The sequence below is a fragment of the Mustelus asterias genome, chromosome 15, assembly GCF_964213995.1.
Source record: "Mustelus asterias chromosome 15, sMusAst1.hap1.1, whole genome shotgun sequence".
NCBI lineage: Eukaryota > Metazoa > Chordata > Chondrichthyes > Carcharhiniformes > Triakidae > Mustelus > Mustelus asterias.
In genome coordinates, this window is record NC_135815.1 from 18,091,323 (window position 1) to 18,113,893 (window position 22,571).

At 41.8% G+C, this 22,571-nt stretch overlaps 1 protein-coding gene across 1 annotated transcript in view; it reads right to left on the reverse strand.

Moving 5' to 3' along the window:
• The window catches only part of mocs3 (molybdenum cofactor synthesis 3), a 48,028-nt gene that overhangs the window by 2,446 nt on the left and 23,011 nt on the right, over window positions 1-22,571 (reverse strand). The window contains exons 10-12 of the mRNA XM_078229591.1: window positions 20,604-20,651; window positions 20,281-20,377; window positions 13,505-13,615 (exon numbers count right to left, since the gene is read on the reverse strand). Coding sequence (XP_078085717.1) covers window positions 13,505-13,615; window positions 20,281-20,377; window positions 20,604-20,651 — 256 coding nt within the window. The remainder of the gene's footprint in view (window positions 1-13,504; window positions 13,616-20,280; window positions 20,378-20,603; window positions 20,652-22,571) is intronic.

Sequence of the window (22,571 nt, forward strand, 5' to 3'; positions counted from 1 at the left end):
GCAGTATTCACTATGCTTACAGCTTAATATAGAATTTATTTTAAAAATACTTAGCCTCACATGACTATCTGTACCAAAACAAAATCTAGTTATGAAAGCTCAACTTCTGACAATTAAGTACCTTTCAGATATTAGGTAAATTAAAATGTTTTGCAATACTAATTTGTTTTCTACTTTATTTGAAAGGCATTAATTATCTAACAACCAATTCACTCTGACCTCTAAATTACAAAAAAGATGTTTAGCTATAAAGGGTTCAAAATTAATTGGATTAAATTTAGTGCTCAGGTTACCCATAAAGATGTTCCAAAGAAAATCCTCATTTTATCCCCATGTAGCACAACTAACCAAACAGAATCAAGTATTCAGTTTATTCCGACATAATTGCATTGTAGTCCTATCAGGTCACAAGGATTTGAGAGATCAGATTACTTGTACTGAAGCACTGGTGACTGACTACATTAAGCTCCATGCATAACAAAATGAAATACTAATCCTCAAAGAGCAGTCTAAATATCTATTATGGTTCTGCAATAATGGATCAGCTCGCATGTAGTGAACCAAAAACAAGCTCCTTTTACAAATAAAAAAGTGTTACTGCCATCAACTACAGCATAAAATAGCATTTATGTATGTGTACTACTGGTGGACTAAAAACTCCCACCTGTTCACAACTGGTTTTATACATTGATTCACCATTTTTATAGTCTGTAGCCCTTGCCATAAAACCTAGTATCCGATTAGCCTTTTAGTACGAGATGTTTCTTTTTCATGTCTTGTGAACTTGAAACTCTAAATCTAATTATTCCACATTACCCAACTTTTCCCCATTCAAATTGTAGTTGTTACTTTGATTTTTTTAACCAAACACACCAACTCATGTTTTATCTAATTGTGGCTTTGGCTCCACTTTCCTGCTTGCGGGTCCAAACTTTAGGCTATATGACACACTTGTGAGCATTTCTTAATGTTAAAGGCGTTACTATAAGTGCAAGTTATTACTATTGTAAACTATGTTTGTGCAAGTTGCTACACCTACATGTACTCACTTTGTTTAAAGAAAAGGTTATATATAAGTATGTCAACCTCAATCATTCTTGACTACGTCTTTGGCAGGTCATTGTATAGGAACTTAGAAGCAGGAGTAGGCCATTTGGCCCCTCAAGCCTGCTCTGCCATTTAATGAGATCATGGCTGATCATCTACCTCACTGCCATCTTCCAACACTATCTCCATGTCCCTTAATGTCATTGGTATCTAGAAATCTATAGACCTCTACCTTGAACATACTCAATGACTGAGTCTCTTCAATCCTCTTGGGGTAGAGGATTCCAAAGATTTACCATCCTCTGACTGAAAGAAAATTCCTCTTCAATTTGGTCCTAAATTACCTACCTTTTATTCTGAGATTATGACCCTTGGATCTAGACTGCCAGGGGTCTCCAAATCGCCCCCCGCCCCCCCATATTCTTGTCGAATCCTATAATAATTTTTTGCACTTCAATCAGATTACCTCTCATTCTTCTAAACTCTAGAGAATACAAAATGTTATTGGCAGAAGTTAGGAGATATGCAATAACTAGTGTTTGGGGAGGGGAGCTTAAAGAAGGGTGAAAACAAGCAGATAAAGTGAATATACGGATTATTTTAAATGTAAAAGTGCACAAATGGTTTGTTCATTTCTAAAGTCCTAGCTCGGTGGTACAGTGTATGTGGGTGTGCACTTGTGATCTGCAATACAAGGAAAAGATAGAAAATGTTACACTTCAAACAAAATTCATTTTCAAAATACTGTCATACCAGATTTATCATACAACACCACTTGAAATTATAAAACATTCCATGTTCTACCAAGCTAATGTGTGAATAAATGTATCCCAACTTCCTCTTCTCATCAGTGGAAATAATCTTTCACTAATTACCCATGCAAAACCTTTCATAATTGGACAGACAGATTTTTGATTTACAAGAGAATCAAATGTCACAAGGCTAGGCAGAAAAGTAGATCATAAGTCATGATCAGGTCAGTCATAATCTTAATGGATGAGAGAGCAAGCTTAAGGGGCCAAATGCTCTACTCCTGCTCCTATTTCTTATGTTCTTATGCTTTAGAATGAATACTTTAATAGATTATCCTTCACCTTTCTATGTTCCAGAAGAAAATAAAATCAAAGGTTTTGTTTATAACTATAACCTTGCATTCCTGCTGTATAAACCCAAGAAACAGGTGCAGGAGTAAACCTTATGGTCCCTTGAGCCTGCTTCACAATTCAGTATAATCATTGCTGATCTTCTGCCTCAGCTCCACTCCCCGTATCCCTCGATTCCCTGAGACACCAAAAATCTGTCTCAGCCTTAAATATATTCAACAATGGAATATCCATAACTCTCTGGGGTAGACAATTTCAAAGATTCACAATCCTCAATGAAGAAATTCTCACCTCAGTCTTAAATGATCAACACTTTATCCGAGGCTGTGCCCCCATGTCCTAGGTTTGCCAGTCAAGGGAAACAGCAGCAGTGTCAAGCCTGTTGAACATTCCAATGAGGGCATCTCTCATTATTCTAAACTCCAGCGGGTACAAGCCAATTTACTCATCCTTCACTAATGGGGCAGCCTTCTCATCCTAGAAACCAAGTTAGTGAACCTTTGCCTTCTTTAGATATAGAGACCAAAAGTGTACACAATACTCCTAGTGTGGTCTCAGAAAGGTCAATACAACTGGAGCAAGTCTTCCTTATTCTTGTACTCCAATCCCCTTGCAAGAAAGACCAACATGGCCATTTGCCTTCCTAATCACTTATGGTACCAGTCTGCTAACTTTATGTACCTCGTTTGAATACGCCCCACCCTCTCTAAGCATCAACATTTCAAAGTTCTACACCTTTTAAAATATACTCTGCTTTTCTATTCTTACTATAAAAATAAACAACCTCACACTCCTTCACAATTTACTTCATCTGCCATCTTGCCTTATCTACATCTCTTTACAGCCTCAGTTATGGTTCCTTAGATCGCTTCAACCGTTACTTGGATAAATGTGGTAATTCTAGAGCTAATACATGCAACGAGCACTGACCCAGGCCTGTGCATTGTCAGTAAACTAGGAATCGTTACTCTCAGGCTTTTTGTCTAAATCATTAATATAGATTGTAAATAGCTGAGGTCCCTGCACTAATCCTTGCAGCACTCAAGTAATTAGAGCCTGCCAAATTAAAAAATACCAATTGTTCTTACACCCTTCCTGTCCACTAATCAATCTCTATCCACACTAATATCACAGCTTGGTATGGCTCCTGCCCTGTCCAAGATTGCAAGAAACTACAAAGGATCGTGAATGAAGCCCAGTCCATCACTCAAACAAGCCTTCCATCCGTTGATACAGTCTACACTTCCCGCTGTCTCGGAAAAGCAGCCAGCATAAACAAGGACCCCATGCACTCCGGACATTCTCTCTTCCACCTTCTTCCATCGGGGAAAAGATACAAAAGTCTGAGATCATGTACCAACCAACTCAAAAACAGCTTCTTCCCTGCTTCTATCAGACTTTTGAATGGACCTACCTTGCATTAAGTTGATTTTTCTCTACACCATAGCTATGACTGTAACATGGCATTCTCTACCTTCTCCTTTTCTTCTCTATGTACAGCATGCTTTGTCTGTATAGCGCGCAAGAAACAATACTTTTCATTGTATACTAAACATGTGACAATAATAAACATGTGACAATAATAAAATCTAATATATTATTCCCAAGTCCATGAGCCCCTTTCGTGTGTATTAATCTTTGTGTGACACCATATCAATGACCTTGGGAAATCCAAGTATACAACAGCTACTGGCATCCTTTTTCTACCCTACTAGTTACATCCTAAAAAAACTATTAATAAATTTGCTAAACACCATTTACCTTTTGTAAAACTATATTGACTACATCTGATAATACAATGCTTTCGAAGTCCATTCTGAAGAATTCCTTAATAATCGATTCCAGCATTTTCCTGACAACTGATGTCGGATAGAGTTCTAATGAAGCTTTAGTAGCACTCAATCAAGGGAAATTATTGGAGAGGATTCTTCGAGACAGGATTTACTCCCACTTGGAAATAAGTGGACGTATTAGCGAAAGGCAACATGGTTTTTGTGAAGGGGAGGTCATGTCTCACTAACTTGATCGAGTTTTTCGAGGAAGTGACGAAGATGACTGATGAGGGCAGGGCAGTGGATGTTGTCTACATGGACTTCAGTAACGCCTTTGACAAGGTCCCTCATGGCACAGAAGGTACAGAAGGTGAAGTCACATGGGATCAGAAGTGAGCTGGCAAGGTGGATACAGAACTGGCTCAGTCATAGAAGACAGAGGGTAGCAATGGAACGGTGTGTTTATGAATGGAGGGCTGTGACAAGTGGACTTCAGTAACGCCTTTGACAAGGTCCCTCATGGCATAGAAGGTACAGAAGGTGAAGTTGCATGGGATCAGAAGTGAGCTGGCAAGGTGGATACAGAACTGGCTCAGTCATAGAAGACAGAGGGTAGCAGTGGAACGGTGTGTTTCTGAATGGAGGGTTGTGACAAGTGGCTTTCCTCAGGGATCAGTGCTGGGACCTTTGCTGTTTGTAGTGTATATAAATGATTTGGAGGAAAATGTAACTGGTTTGATTAGTAAGTTTGCAGACGACACAAAGGTTGGTGGATTTGCGGATAGTGATGAGGACCATCAAAGGATACAACAGGATATAGATCGGTTGGAGGCTTGGGCGGAGAGATGGCAGATGGAGTTTAATCCGGACAAATGTGAGGTAATGCATTTTGGAAAGTCTAATAAAGATAGGAAATATACAGTAAATGGCATAACCCTTAAGAATATTGATAGGCAGAGGGATCTGGGTGTACAGGTACACAGGTCACTGAAAGTGGCAACGCAGGTGGAGAAGGTAGTCAAGAAGGTATACGGCACGCTTGCCTTCATTGGCCGAAACATCGAGTTTAAAAATTGGCAAGTCATGTTGCAGCTTTATAGAACCTTAGTTAGGCCGTATTTGGAATATAGTGTTCAATTCTGGTCGCCAAACTACCAGAAAGATGTGGAGGCTTTGGAGAAGGTACAGAGAAGATTTACCAGGATGTTGCCTGGTATGGAGGGCAAACTTAGTTTGTTCCCACTGGAACAACAGAGGTTAAGGGGCAAAGTGATAGAAGTCGCCAAGATTATGAGAGGCATGGACAGAGTGGATAGTCAGAAGCTTTTTCCCAGGGTGGAAGAGTCAATTACTCGGGGGCATAGGTTTAAGGTGCGAGGGGCAAGGTTTAAAGAAGATGTATGAATGAAGTTATTTTACACAGAGGGTGCCGGGGGAGATAGTGGAAGCAGATATGATAGTGAGTTTTAAGGGGCGTCTGGACAAATACATGAATAGGATGTGAATAGAAGAATATGGTCCCCGGAAGGGTAGGAGGTTTTAGTTCAGTCGGGCAGCATGGTCGGTGCAGGCTTGGAGGGCCGAAGTGCCCGTTTCTGTGCTTTAATTTTCTTTGTTCTTTGTTCTAGAACCTGCAACAACTAACACCACCAAAGCAGATTATCTAATCATTTATCTCACTGCTGTTTCTGGAGGCTTGTGATACACAAATTGACTGCTGTGTTAGCCTACAAAACCACAATTTTTTATTATTCGTTCATGGGATGTGGGCATCACTAGCTGGGCCAGCATTTATTGCACATCCCTGAGGGGCAATTAACAGTGTGGAGTCACATGTAGGCCAGACCAGGTAAGGATGGCAGATTTCCTTCCCCACTAGTGAACCAGATGGGCTTTTACGACAATCAACAGTGGTTTCATGGTCATCAATAGACTTTTTAATTTCAGATTTTTATTAAATTCAAATTTCACCATCTGCCATGGTGGGATTCAAACCCGGGTCCCCAGAGCATTAACCTGGGTCTCTGGATTACTAATCCAGCAACAATACCACTACGCCACTGCCTCCCCCTAAATAACTAAACTTATAAAGTAATTAATTGGCTGTAAAGAATTTTGTAGTCAAACAAATATTCATAGAAATCATAGAAACCCTACAGTGCAGAAGGAGGCCATTCGGCCCATCGAGTCTGCACCGACCACAATCCCACCTAGGCCCTACCCCCACATATTTACCCACTAATCCCTCTAACCTACACATCCCAGGACTCTAAGGGGCAATTTTTAACCTGGCCAATCAACCTAACCCGCACATCTTTGGACTGTGGGAGGAAACCGGAGCACCCGGAGGAAACCCACGCAGACACGAGGAGAATGTGCAAACTCCACACAGACAGTGACCCGAGCCGGGAATCGAACCCGGGACCCTGGAGCTGTGAAGCAGCAGTGCTAACCACTGTGCTACCGTGCCGCAATATTTTGGACAAATTCAGCATCACTTCCTTTATGTCCAAAACCTGTACGTACAAAACCCAGTACGAAAGCAGAAGGACAGGGAGATCTAGAGATAGCTACTTACATTCTTAAAGGCGAAATTTTAGGTAGAAGTCCCATTGTATTCCCTGTATCTGTGGACCCTTGCGATTTCATTAAAAAATTCAACTTATCAAACCATATATCCTCATTACATCTCAGTCTGTGGTTTTCTAAATATTCTGTAATTTAGTTTGATTCTAGAAGTTTATCCATAACCAAGGTAAGACTAATTGGCTTATAATTTCCTCTTTTTTGAACAGATTTGCAATATTTGCTAAATTCCATCCCTTAAAAACAGGAATTATGCCAAAACACTTTAAGAAAACTAACGGTTCCTGTAGCCAAAAGAGAAAAAGCTGGAAAATCTCAGCAGGTCTGGCAGCATCTGTAAGGAGAGAAAAGAGCTGACGTTTCAAGTCCAGATGACCCTTTGTCAATGCCTAAAGCTTTGACAAAGGGTCATCTGGACTCGAAACGTCAGCTCTTTTCTGTCCTTATAGACCTGCTGCCAGACCTGCTGAGATTTTCCAGCTTTTTCTCTTTTGATTTCAGATTCCAGCATCCGCAGTAATTTGCTTTTATCAAAGGTTTCTGTGGTCTGCTTCTTGGGTACCTTATCACTTTATATGCTTCTATAAACACATTCCATTGCCCTTTATGTTGTGCACTAGTTTTCCTTTATACTTCCCTTGCATATTATTATATTTCTGGAGCTTTCACTTATGATTTTATTACAAGTAATTTTTAAGCTACATAGATGCGAGCTAATGCTTTTGCAGTACATGAAATGTTTCTTGGTCAATTTTAAACTGGGGAGGAACAATAGAAACTGACCAACACTGATTTCATTTTCATCATTGTTAACATAGAAAGCAAAATGACATTACAAGACAGTTAGGCTAAGTGTGCAACAGCTTATCTTAATCAGAAGGTTATGTCCCATTCCAAGACTTGAGCTTGTAATCCCAATTGACAGTCCAAAGTAATATTGAGGAAATGTTGCATTGCAGTGCTATCTTATAGCTGAGATTCAGCTGCCTGCTCTTGTGAACAATAAAGCAATAATGGGGAAAAGCTAGGATTGCTAATCTAAAAGAATGAGATTAAATGAGCCAAAGAACCTTATTCAACGGAACCTGTCTTGTGAAATCATATTAAATCTCTCTGCCTTTTTAAGGTGCCTTTCCGTATTTGCAACATTCAGAAGTGACGAGTCAAATTGTGCATTTATTTTGCTCCCACTAGGAATTAGATCGGATTGACATTCTAATTAATGCAGGGGCCTAGAAAGTACTGTTGACAATATCAGTGGGCCAATGTTTAACATATTCATATGACAATCCACTATCTGATATTAAGAATGAAATAAATTAATCTCTGCATTAATTTGGTGGATAAAGAAATGTCAGTGTTCGTCAACTAATATTGTTAACAGTAATTTTGTAAGCCATCGTGTTTTCAACATCCTAGAGAAACATAATATACCATCTCCTAGATTAAAACAAACCACCCTCATGAACACGTAAACCCTGAAATATTCATTATTAATGGCTTGCTAGCTTTTTAGTACACATATATAGGGCCTGATTTTACCAAAACTGGCGCGAAATCGCGGTAAAGTTGGGCGTCGGGCCTTTAACGCGATCTGCACCCGATTCTGAGCAGATCGCAGCTTTACGGACACCCGATTCAGGCACGGGTCTGGCCCGCGCCCAAATCGGGCGCCGCGACGATTTAAATGCATTTGCATGCATTTAAATCGATTTAATGAACCGCGCGCCCAACGCTACCGCCAAATCCCACTTTACCGTCTTCTGGCCCGATCCGTGTCCGCGCTGTAATCGACCTGCAAAATAAAAGTCTGAAGTCGCCACTGCAGCTTCCGAAGAGCGGGGTCAGAGCCTGCAACGGCTCTCTGACCCAGGTCATCCTCTGGTCGGGGCGGGAGGGGGGTGAGAGGAGGGGGTGTGATGTCTCATCCCCTAGGGGGTGGGAGGGTGGTGGGAGGGGTGATGTCTCATCCCCGGGGGGGGGGGGGGGGGGGGGGGGGGTGTGTGTGTGTGTGTGTGTGTGTGTGTGTGTGTGTGTGTGTGACCGATCATCACCTGGGGGGGCGGGGGGGGGGGGGGGGGGGGGGGAGGGCGGCAGGGTGTGATGTCTCATCCCCTGGGGGAGGGGGGGGGGGGGAGGGAGTGTGACGTCTCATCCCCTGGGGTGGGGGGGGGGGGGGGGGTGTAACCGATCCCTGGGAAGGGGGGAGGGGGGGGTGGGTGTGTAACCGATCCCTGGGGGGGGTGGGTGTGATGTCTCATCCCCTGGGGGAAGGGGGGGGGGGGGGAGGAGAGGGAGTGTGCGTCTCATCCCCTTGTGGCGGGGGGGGGGGAGGTGTGACGTCTCATCCTCTAGTTAGGGGGGGTTCCGCTGCCTGTCTGCGGCCAATCCCTCCTGGCACCATCATTGGTACACTGCCAGCCACAGATTACTCTTCCCTGCTGGTGCGAGAGAGATGGCTGTGGCTGGTAGTGTACCAGTGATGGTGCCAGGACGGATCGGCCGCAGACAGGCAGCGGAACCCCCCCCACCAGAGGATGATACGTCACGCCCCCTCCCCCCGCCCCCCGGGGATGATACGTCACACCCCCTCTCCTCCCCCCTCCGATTGGTCCGCCTGCGCTAAGCCCCGCCCACAGCGCGGATCGGGCCGGAGCCGGCAAAACGCGTATGGGCGCGCTGGAAAGAGGATTCCAGGCGCAGACCTATTTGACGCCCAGATCCGGCACTTAGACTCAAAATGGTAAAATTCCCCCCATAGATTTTAGAATATGAAAATGAGTGCTCGTGTCTTGAATTTCAACACAGGTCTCCAACAATCTTCTAACGATATACAAAGTTCTGCTTTATTTAATAATACTACAAAACTGCTTTAGGTCAGATAGTGACTAATGTTGCAGATTAGCTAGCAAGTACAGTAGTTTATTTAAATTCGCAAACAAAATTAATTAAAGATTTATCCTGTTTTCAGTTTTGAGTGATGATGTGGACCATTAATGTCCCAATAATTGTCAATTATGCCTGATATTAATCTGAGCTTGTTGGAAAATATATTTGTTAACCATTTTCCAGTGAAACCTTCCAACTGCAAGAACATTTTATTGAAATGATTTTTGAATTTGTCAGTGCAGCAGACACCAAGATTAATACATAATTATTAAGGCAAAGTTTGATCTGATGTGGGATTTAAACTCAAGTATGCTGCTTTATCAAGTTGGAAGAGTGATATTGTGCTGTGGAGTGACAAGACTCAAAACTCATACCAAAAAGCATAACGTCCACTTGCCCTCATCACCAATGATGCACTGATGAGTAATATTTAGGTTTATGCCTACCCCATACACTCATTATGCTTGAAGTAGGTATTCACTAAGCCCTTGAGATGTAACACTTTGATCAACACTATTACCCAGATTCTCTTTCTGTAGTTTCCTCTTGCAGGAAAAGAGAAAACAATTTTGAGCACATCTTGGCTGTAACTACAAAAGAATCTCAATTTCAACCAGCCTCCACTATTAAATTTCTGCACAACCACACAGCCTGCCTCCTTCGACCTGCTCTGAAGTTTCTGGCAGAATTTATTTGCTGCAAAGTTGTTAAACCATCAAAAGACATTGGAGGCAACATGAGTTGTGACCTGTGATAGAAAACACATTGCTACACTCTACATTCATTTCAAAACCTTATGAATTGGCATTAAATCAACTTTTTGTGAAAAAACAAAGCCAGAATTCATGAACCAGAAGAAAGTCTTACCCATAGTCTGTCTGTGGATGTGCTTTATTTGATATTTTTTCCTTCTAAACGCAAGGTGAGTTTTGGCATTGGGTTCAAACAAGCTTGCAGTTGACTGGCTGGTTTTTAAAATATGGAAGTCAAGCCTCTCATGAGCTCTTTCCTTTGACTGAAGGTGCTATCCTATTCTCCAGCTGTTCAAGAATGAAGTAACCAATTAAACATTCACCCCGAGCTGCCTGTATGACTCATTTAATACATGTGGTGGATTAAGTTTGGCATGATTTGCAGAGATTCCAGATGAAGGGTGGCATGGTGACACAGTGGTTAGCACTGTTGCCTCACAGCGCCAGGGATCCAGGTTTGATTCCGGTATTGGGTAACTAGTCTGAGTTTGCATGCTCCCCCCAATGTCTATTTCCTCTGGGCGTTCTGGTTTCCTCCCACAGCGCAAAGATTAGATTAGGCGGATTGGCCATGCTAAATTGCCCCTTAGTGTCCAAAGATTAGTCATGGTAAATGCACAGGGTTACGGGGATAGGGCAGAGGGGAGGCCCTGAGTGGGATGCTCTTTTGGAGAGTCTGTGCAGACTCGAAGGGCTGGGTGGCCTCTTTCTGCACTGTAGGAATCCTATAGTTCTTTGGCTAAACAATGAGTATGCTATGAATATGCATACTTGGCATGTATGCAGCTTTGATACAAACTTTAAGTACATTCATAAATGGCTACACGCTGATCTCCCAATTTACGAAATGGGGCTTACCAAAAAAATTCTCTTAAAATTTTTAATCGTTGCATGAAGCATACATATGTTCCTTCACAAATGCATGCAGCTTTCATACCAAAGATTACAAAATTATCAAGAAGACATCCCTCCTTTGAAGTCAGGACCATGTTTAAAAAAAAACAAAAAGCATGTTTCCTCTTAACAAAAAACATACTTTCATGGCTGGGCCTCCATACCCTTATTTGGCATGAAGAAAGGTTGGTTCTTTGGAACGCAAATTTTTAAAGTAAGAATATGAATTATAACTTTTCTCAATCCAAAAGGACAATAAATATACATCTTTAATATAAATGTAAAATGGTCCTTCTTGTGCTAAAGAATTAGACAAATAATTTCTTGCAATTTTCCTCTGTCTTTCGGAACTGGATTTTTTCTGGTTATTTCCAAAAAGCAACATAGTATTTTGGATGAATGCACTGTTCTCTTTAAGAGAAACTGTTCATGAAATGTGAAAAATGTTAAACTTTTAGCGCTAGATCTCCTCATTCTTTGAATGGAGGCAGGCTCCCATAGCACAAGTCTTCGTTCTTTGAATAAGGACAGGTTTGCACGTTATATGTCTTCATTTTCAATGCAAGCGTTCACAACAATTTAAAATGTGGTTTAAAATTTAAGTTAACGAGTAAAATTTATGTTACAATTTAGTGGGCGGTTTAAAAGTTTTTGTATTGAAATAACTGTTTAAACTTAGCTCTGTATAAAATAAATATACAGTGGATAGAGCTGTGAAGAAGGCCTATAGTGTGTTAGCTTTTATTAACAGGGGGTTGGAGTTTAAGAGCCGTGGGGTTATGCTGCAACTGTACAGGACCTTGGTGAGACCACATTTGGAATATTGTGTGCAGTTCTGGTCACCTCACTATAAGAAGGATGTGGAAGCGCTGGAAAGAGTGCAGAGGAGATTTACCAGGATGCTGCCTGGTTTGGAGGGTAGGTCTTATGAGGAAAGGTTGCGGGAGCTAGGGCTGTTCTCTCTGGAGCGGAGGAGGCTGAGGGGAGACTTAATAGAGGTTTATATAATGATGAAGGGGATAGATAGAGTGAACGTTGAAAGACTATTTCCTCGGGTGGATGGAGCTATTACAAGGGGGCATAACTACAGGGTTCGTGGTGGGAGATATAGGAAGGATATCAGAGGTAGGTTCTTTACGCAGAGAGTGGTTGGGGTGTGGAATGGACTGCCTGCAGTGATAGTGGAGTCAGACACTTTAGGAACATTTAAGCGGTTATGGATAGGCACATGGAGCACACCAGGATGATAGGGAGTGGGATAGCTTGATCTTGGTTTCAGATAAAGCTCGGCACAACATCGTGGGCCGAAGGGCCTGTTCTGTGCTGTACTGTTCTATGTTCTATGTTCTAACTACAGTTTACATATATTTTGTATGCAGAAAACAGTTAACAACTAATCCCTTACCAAATCATTATTTATTTGATATGCACCTGCTAATTTATAATAATTGACGACTGTTTAATTTTGCTGGTATGAAATGGAAAGTTATTTTTTGAGTTAATTGGACTGCATTACATTGACAACCAGAGTTTAAGAAAATGCTGAAAGTCATCAATAAAGCTCAAATTAAACATATTTCATCTGTTAAAATATACTGAGTGCATTGTAATCAGGGTTGTATTTTGTTAAGAATTTTGAGAACATGATTTAGAATTAATTTTGAAAAGAACAGCAGAAGCTAGTTTAAAAGTGCAGAATAGGATTCTGAAGCAAGTACTTAAGTGTAAAACCTAACAAGTGTTTGTGCACATAGTATATTGTGTAATATATCAAAAAGTTTATTTTTAATTTACTCATACAAAACATATGTGTAAGTTGCCTTGCTACTGAACACACTGCCTAATTATAAACAGCTTAGTGAGTCTCTGCACATCTTGACTACAAAAGAAAGCCTGGAGTATTTTGAGGCAGATTCAGCCTCAAAATACAAGTGATTTCATTTTCCCAACATCAGAAAAAAAACTATTTTAAATATCTGAATTGTATGCGACACAGTTCTTGAGGATAAAAGAACTGCAAGTCTTTGTGCAGGCGCTCCCTTATGTGAATCTTCTGGCTTTAAAATATTTTCCACAGTTGTGATTATAAGATGATAAGAACTAGGCCATCTGGCCCGTCAAACCTGTTCCGCCATTCAATAAGATCAAGGCTGATCTTTTTGTGGGCTCAGCTCCACTTACCTGCCCGCTCACCATAACCCTTCATTCCTTTACTGTTCAAAAATCCAACAATCTTTGCCTTAAAAACATTCAACGAGGTAGCCTGAACTGCTTTACTGGGCAGGGAATTCCACAGATTCACAACCCTTTGCATGAAGAAGTTCCTCCTCAACTCAGCCCTAAATCTGTTCCCCCCTATTTTGTGCCATGCTCCCTAGTTCTAGTAAGATTTATGTATAAAGCTTAATAATAATATAGTTGTAATAATCACAAATGTATTTACATGTAGTAAGAACTGTACCTGGGAAAGCAGCCATATCAGCTACCGCCTCCTTTCTACTCGTGTTGATGCTATTCTGTAAAAGCTTTATGTATTCGGCATTCTTCTCCTCTAACTTAGCCAATGGAAAATCTGATATTGTGCATAGGAAACAATTGTACTGTAGTTATTTAATTTGAAAGAAGAATATGCATTATTAATACAAAACTTTACAGATTTCCTGCTGCAAATTAAATGGCTACTTTTAAAGCCACTATCATATTATTGGCATTCCTCCCTTCCACACACAAACTTTTACAATGTTAATAGTAAAGTAATAAATAAACAGATGATAAAAATAAATTCGGATTTGATTTAATGCAACCTTTACAATGTACGTTAGTGAAACTGTTTCAATATGTAAGCTTTCTCAAACACCAGGTACAGCAGGATTAATGGAAGGCAAACACCTAACATAATTCACATCAACACAATTAAAGTTTGTTCCAATCTAATCCAAATTAGAACCAGACTGAATCAGATCTTAAACCAGGACGTAAAATTAATGCAGGTCAATGGACTCCAATCAAGTACTCTGTCATACAGCGTCTTTGCAGCTGATGTCAGCTCTTCCCACAAATACATTTTTGCATTAACAAGATCGAGAATGACAGCTGTCATTAAAAAAAAAAATCTGTGATCAACACAAACGGGAAGAACCGAACATCAGAAACAACTCTAAAAAATTAAATTGTACTTGCAATAATGAACATAGAGGAGATGGGGAACACTAACAAAAATAGGATAGTAAAAAATGCAGAAGAAGATTTAAAAATACTAAGTAGCATAAATGAATAATCTTGGAATGAGTGAAAAGTAAATTATCTTATGACGAGTACAAAAGCAGGTCCTAATATGAGGTCCAAATATAACAGGTTGACTAGAGAAATAAAACTAAAAACTGGGAATGATAAGAGCACTTGGATGACCAAATGACCAAAGAGCTGGTTTTATACAAAGGGGCAAATGAGCAAGTACTGGAAAGAATATTTTGAAGACCGGGACAATGTAGAGTATGTTGAAAGAAAAGGTTAATATTTCTATTGATATTGAAAAAGAACAAGGTTGTTGACGCCCGTTAACTATCAACAGAGCACTTGAAGGTTGGTTAAGAACACACTGTGAAGGTGATGCTAAGGCTGTTCAACAAAAATTGTGATGAGCAAGTACGTGAAGACTGGGGAATGAGAATAATAATACCAATGTTCAAAAGGAGGGATAAGAGTGAATGTAGCAATTACAAAGAAATCGGCTATTGAGTATACCCAGAAAATAATTTACTAAGACACTGCAGAGAATGAAAAGATATGTATCTTTGAGTGGTACCTCACAATGAAAAGCAGCTTTTTACATCAGGATGAAATATGATGCTGGCAATTTTGAGCCTGTGTTAGCCATCAGCGGGAACACTAACGCAGATGGAAAATTCAGCAGGAATCAAAAATCACGATTCTCGCCAGCGAGATTGCGATTTCTAATTTTCGAGCCCTCTAGCTGGTGGTGCGACAAGAAATCCGCTGTGCAGGGCACGAACCTCATTTTAATACATTATAATATAATTAGCGACCCTCCCCACCACAACTTCCCCCTCACTGAATATTCATCGGGCACTGTGAGGACGTCACACTGGCACAATTTACAACAGCTGTATAAAAATGAGAACCTGGCGACCTCACCTCCGAAGAGGATATCGGAGATGAACGCTCAGGTCACCATTACCTTCAGGGTGCCAGTTGCAGAAGGGGAAACAATGAGGACATGAGGACACAGGGGACTCAAATATAAGATCAATGCGGGGCTGGAATGGGTGGGTTTAGTATCAGCATATCGGGAGCGGGAGTGGAGATTGCTCGCAGGTCTTAGAAGCTCTTCATGTGGGTCTCTAGGTTTAAAGGTGGCTGGCACCCATGCCCACTAGATGCCAATAGTTTCTTACTCTTCCTCACCCTCTCACTATGTCTATGTGTATTACCAGAAATCACAGCTGAATTTGAGGTGGTTTACTGCCTTCCACACCGTGTTGCCTGAGATGATCTTGGTGGGTATCCGGTAGGGGCCTGTACCTTGAGGGTCCATGCCTACTTTTGGGCAGCTGTATTACAATCCTCAGTGTGCGGGGCTGGAGGTGTGTCACCCAGAGGGAGGGGGGTGTCAGATGGGCTGGATACCCGCAGGGTCTCCTGGGTGAAAGGCCCCAAGCTGCACTCCTGCTGATTCTCTTCCTGCGGGTGCCCGGGGGCCCTTGGACTCCTCCAAGGGATAGAGGAGCAGCTAGAGTGAGATCCAGAAGCTCTGCCACCCTCTGGGGCTGACACTCATAGATTCCCACTTGTGCCATGCAGTTGAAGTCCTGCACCATGGAGCCCATGCCCTCAGACAGGGACGTCATGAACTGAATCATGGAGTGGACGTTCCCCGCCATGGAATTCAGGTCCTGCACTAAAGTCTCCACTGTGGATGCCACCCTCACAGTTTTGGCCTCGTTGGATTGGAGTGAGGACAGCATCTCCTTAGTCAGAAGGCAACAGGACTCCCTCCAGTCAGCCTTGAAGTCCAAGGAGAGATGTTGCCACCCCTTCCTGGTGCTTGCGACTCTGCCTCTGCAGTTCCAGCAGCTCTGGGACAACCAGACCCAGGAGCACATCATTGGTCAGGGGATCAGCAGGGTCCTGGGCTTCAGCATCCCTTAAAGTGCCAGTTCCCTGGGACGTCCTTTCCTCCACCTGCTGTGGATCTTCAACTGTGAGGTGCTCATCAGTGAATGACACAGAAACCTGCCTGCTAGTTAATCCCACTGAGGTGCGAGTATGTGCACTGGTGGAGGGTGTGAGTGACAACTGTGATGCTTCCTCAGTGCTCATCTCCGAGATGTCTCCTTCAGAGCTGCTCGGGTCTGTGGTGTCCAGAGAGCACGAGGATGGTCCGGCTGGACCTGCAAGGAAAGCAAAATGGCATTAGTGCATTATGGGGATAACTGATGGGAGAAAGTTAACTGTGAGGCTTGAATCATAACTACATGTCTTTTAATTTCTTGCTTTGGTCTGTTGCCTCCACTTTGTCCTCTGCATAGGTGCAGTCCTGCTCTGCACCAGCCAGCTCAAGGGCTCTCTCCTCAAAGAATGTGAGGCATCTCAGCTCGGGCACAACCCCGGTAGGCTGTGCCCACTCACACCGGTTGTGTTTGAGCTTGTCCTACAGTGAAACAGACAGTCCTGCCTGGTACAATAGTGATGAAGTCTGGCATGTGAGTGGGAGCATGGATATGAGGAGCAGATTAGCTACTGGGGGGACGATGGGGAGTGGGAAGGGAGGACACCATGAGAGGTTTGAGAATCTGTGAAGTGACTGGATGAGAGATAACCATGGAGGTGTCAAGGGTGTTTGAAGGGTGCAGCGGGAGACATCAGGAGGCAAGCTCACCCTGGCTGTACAGAGAAAGTAAGTCATCTTATTGCAGCACAGTCACTATCATGACCACTGCCTCCCAGATTGGGGGGGGGTGGACCTTGGTTGATGGATATCTGTGGGAACGTGGGTAGAAGATGTTACACCTCTGCTCCACACCATCCAAGAGTTTAGTAAGGGCTCCTTCTTGGTGCTGGCTTCCTGGCAGCCATCCCCCCGACTGGGCTTGGAAGGAGTGGTGGGAGGCATTTAAAAGAAATTCCCCACTGATTAAAGAGGTTGGCCAGGATTCTCCCAAAAAATTTGCAAGTCCCCAAGTCACGTGAAAACGGAGTAACTCCCGCTGTTTTTTTTAGCAAGATTTTCAGAGTGAATCTCCGACGCTCTGAGCACTCTGAAAATCAGAGGCAGGCCCTATTCCCACAAGGGGCCGACAGCATAGCGCTGAGCGGGCTGCTGTGCATGTGCTGATCTGTCAGAGCGGTGGTTGGCGCATGCGCAGTAGCCCCGCACTACTGGCCTCCCGATTGCTAGCCAGCTGCTAGAGCAGCGCAGCAGGCTGGGAGAATCGCCCCCCTTAAGATTTTCCAGGGTGAGTGAATTGGAGGTAAGTTGCCATGAGCACAACTTGATTCATGTGGTGAAAAACCAATTTTTTTAAAGATGCTCAATATTCGGTGAGGTTTTCCGCCATCGGGATTCTCCACTGTTTTCTCACTGGAACCCACATTTTGAGAAAATATGGGAAAATTCCACCTGATAGATCAAGTTAAAACAGATTTCCGAGAAACTTACAGAACATAACATCCATTGTTATAACAACTTCATAGGTTTTAAGCAGGCCTTTGGGAGAAGTGATAGGACATGTCTAGAAGATATATGGTATTCCTGGGAGACTTGTCAGACTGATGGAAAACATCTTTAACAGTGCTTAGGGCCTTTTTGGAGTAGATAGGAAACTGCTGGAATGTTTAGATCAACATTGGGACAAGAGAAGTATGTACACTGTTGCCTGATTTTCTTAATCGAGGAATGGAAGCAGTAATGACCATTGAACTAAATGCTGATAGTGCTTCAAGCTTATTTTTGACATCACTTGAAGTTACTGCTTTGGAATTACTATGTAAATAAAATTCTATTCTGATGTTTGTCCTGATTCTCAATTTTAGGATACAATATAAAATAATTTGAAAAATCTATCGAAAGAATCACTATACATAGAACTAAATATAGTTTATCTATTAGTGTCACAGGTAGGCTTACATTAACACTGCAATGAAGTCACTGTGAAAATCCCCTAGTCACCACATTCCAGCACCTGTTCAGGTGCACTGAGGGAGAATTTAGCATGGCCAATGCACCTAACCAGCACGTCTTTCAGACTGTGAGAGTAAGCCGGAGCACCCGGAAGAAACCCGCGAAAACACAAGGAGAAAGTGCAGACACTGCACAGACAGTGACCTGAGCCGGGAATTGAACCTGGGTCCCTGGCACTGTGAGTCAGCAACGCGAACCACTGTGCCACCGTGCTGCATACAAGGGTTAAATAACATTGCAAATAAAAGCATTACAAATTCACATATATTGCAGCATTAGTTTTAAGTTACATGAAAACAGAAAATGCTGGATAAACACAGAAGGTTTGGCAGCACCTGTAGAGAGAAATAGTTAACGGGGATGTTTCTCCGACTGCATCGCGTCTGGTGCAGATCGCACTGATCCCGGAAAATAGTGTGCAGGCCTAAAGACCAGTTTCACATCCAGCGCCAAACAGCTTGCAACTGTCCTGGTACCTTTCCAATGGCGTGAACCATTAGCCAACTACGTGAGAAACTACGTGAGCATCCCCCCCACCCCACACTCCCAGTACGGTTACAAAACTCGCAGCTCTCCAATAAAATGACTGAGCGTGAGACAATTGCGGTGCAGAATGTGCCGAGACCCCGGCGTGGATCACTCTTATTTTCTCGCCGTTATGACACTTAGTCGCTTTTTTGGAAGAATTCCGCCCAACGTTTTGAGTCTAAATGACCCTACCTATAAAACTGAAGGTAGAAATGTAATGAATTATATAGTTGGAAGGGGGCGGAGGAGGTGAAGTAGAATAGAAGAACAAGGATAAGTCAGGGCAAAGGAGATATTGACAAACTTGTCACAGACATGAGGCAAAAGGAAGTGCTAATGGTGCCAATAAAGGAATGAAAGTGCTAATAGCAGCAAACGGTAAGAGAGCAGAATGCGTTAATAGGAGCAACTGAACACCAAGGGACAGGTGGCCATGTGGGGGAGGGGTGGGGTTGTGTTGGCCAGCTGAAAAACAACTAATAACAAACTGCAAAAAGGTATAAAGTCTAATGTTGTTGAACTCAGTGTTGATTCCAGAAGGCTGTAACATTCCTAATCGGAAGATGAGGTGTTGTTCTTCCAGTTTAGGTTGAGCAGCGCTGGAACATTGCAAAAGGCCTAGAATGGACACGTGAACATAATTCTTTACATTTCTACCTTTCTTCAGTTCTGAGAAGGGTCACTTAGACTCAAAACATTAACTCTGTTACTCTCTACAAACACTGTCAGGTTTGCTGACACTACTATATTATAATCCAGCATTTATCCAGCATTTTCTGTTTTTATTTCAGATTTTCAGCATCTGCAATATTTTGCTTGTATATTAGTTTTAACTTTCTAGTTTTATATTCAAATGTGTTACTTTTTCTTTACTATCAAATTAATACTTTTTATAAAAATGGATCTAATGGGTTTTTAAAATGCATTGCTGGGATGTGGACATCACTGGCAAAGCAGCATTCATTGCCTATCCCTAATTGTGCTTGAGAAGGAAGTGGTGATTACAGCAGGAAGATTAATTATTAAATTATCACTGTTGATCTCTTGCACCGAACAAGATTACAGTCTCAAGAGACTGCCATGGAGGAAAACAGGACCCCATAACCCCTACGCCATAACCCCTACAATCTCTGCAAGTCATCAAAAGCAGATTTTGCATATCCGTGTTGATTATAATATAGTAGCGTCAATAAAAAACTAATGTGATTAGATGTAAATTACATCAAAGGAAAAACAAATCATGATTAAACGGAATATAGAAAACTTAGAACTAGTCTATAGCAATGTTATAAACTGGTTGCACTTTTAAACATCGGTATGTAAAAAGTCTAAGGAAAAGAAGGGGGCTACTTGAGGGCACGTTTTGAAATGTTATGCAAACATGAAACAAATTGGAAAGCTATTTGCTTTCCTCATTCCTTCTAGGTATCATGCTCATTTTATTCCATCATTGAGCCTACCCAATGCATAAATGATGATCAAAACAAAACAAAATCAACAAAGGATACAAATAGAATGAGGTAGCTGGCAAATATCAACTTCCACCTGTGGACGGACATCTACCAGGACATGAGGAACATCTTGATCCAATAGTTGTTTATATTCCTGAAGTGATGGGGAAGAAAAATTTAGCAGTAGTCGCTGGTTTTTATGAATGGCTTAAAATAATTTGGAACATGAAAATTTTCCCCTGTACAATAATACAAATCTGTTTCATTTTTAGGCACATGAAATGTAATCTATCAACAAGTTTTCAAGAATAGTGAAAAATGCATGTAAAACAAGGTAGAAAATACATCCCTGGTATAGAAGCTAAAATCAGCAATCTTACCTGTACAGTCACTCTTTGTTCTCCGGTTAACAAATGAAGTGTCCTACACTAGAATTGGAAAAGCACAGGAAATGGAAAAGGTCAGGAGTCAGAATAATCAACAGCTTAATAGGGCTTCATACATACAAATTGATAGCTTTTAACTGTAGCTTCAAACAGTATAAAACATAATCATGGGACAGACCTCTTCACTGCAACAACCTCTTCCACTTAAGAGACACAACTAAAATTATACAAGGATGTGCCTGTCATCTCTGATCAAAGAGCTCGCCATAAATTACTGCCCATTGTTACAAGATTATGTAAAGAACCCAATATAGTATATCTTGGCGACTTAGAAAAAAAGTACCCAAAGCAATCATCCTTAAATATAGGTTACAGAAACATAATTTTCAGTCTGCACCATAGAGACAGTGCTCGCCATTTACCTTGCTGACAACTACCCACAAGGTTTCCACAGGTTTTTGAGCAGAGACTTGCTTTCACCCAGCATTTGATCCAACAAGGATCAGCACAACCGAGGTGTCTACGAGCAGGACAAAACAAAACCAGCAAGGCTCTTCAACTAATCGATTGAAAAAACTTCACTGAGAAACACAGGGCAGAATTTTGAATTACTGTTGGAGGCAGGAAGACCTGAAAATTGATGTTTGACAGCTGGATGCCAGATTGCTGGCATGTTTCCTCTTCTGGGTCAATTGTATTGCTTTAGTTTCAAGCATACTTAATTTTTATTTCTTTTAAAAAAAGATATTAACTGCCTTTATTTTCTTGAAATCTCTGTACCAGCCATGACTATGTAGAACAAGAGAAATCACAGATCAACCCAGAGGACTCTAGAGAGATGTGGAAATATCAATTACACTGCTGACAGCTTCATTAGCCTTGTTCACCATTGCTATCTGCTGGATATTGAAATCCAAAGCAGTAATGAAAGTCCTTATTCAATGGGGTACAACATCATGATATTTTATCAAGGCAAGGCCAAATGAATGTGCCTTGCACTGCTTCTAGCTAGCATTGGTAAAGTATACATTCCAGGGAAGGCTGGAATGACACAAAACGATTTTAAGGCAAATTTTGCATTTACAGAAGTTTTGAATATTTCCTGTGGATTCCATCGCATTGTCTTGCCGGGAGAATCACTCTGAGCATCTGATTTTAAAGATGTGTACACAAGTGTCTCATGACATCGACCTGAGCTTTCTCAACCACTTTGCATCTGTACCCCCTTATTCTGCCTCTGTGATCTAACTTGAAATAATGTTCAAGTTTCTCCCAACATCCCACCAACTCATCATTCGCTAAGTATGCCCTTGATTCATTACACTATACTGATCCACACTAATTAAGTTGTATCTGAAAATTTGACTGACTGACACTGCATTTCTGAGTCCAGGCTGTTCATGAACATTGGAAACAATAAGGGCCCCAGCACTGATACTTAAGATACTTCATTCAGCAAACCTCTCTAGCCCAAAATTATTCCCTTAACCTAGTCCCTAACCTATTCCCTGCTGCAACCCATCTTTAAACAGCTCTTCATTCACTTCTAAATGTTATCCAGACTTTGCCATAGGCTTGTGAACCAACCACTCATAAGGAAGTCTAATTACGCTACATCATTGGATTTTTTAAAAAAAATTATTCATCAGCAGGATGTGGGCATCACTGGCTGGGTCACCATTTATTTCCCATCCCTAATTGCCCATGAACTGAGTGGCTTACTAGGGCTGTTTCAGAAGGTATTTGAGATCTGGAGATGCTGTGGATCTGGTGTCATATGTAGGCTAGACCTGGTAAGGATGGCAGATTTCTTTCCCTAAAGGACATTAGTGAACCTGAAAGGTTTTCACGACAATCAACAATGGTTTCATGGTCATCATTAGAATTTTCATTCCAGGTTTTATTTTTATTGAATTCAAATTTCAAACCCGGATCCCCAGAGCATTACCCTGGGTCTCTGAA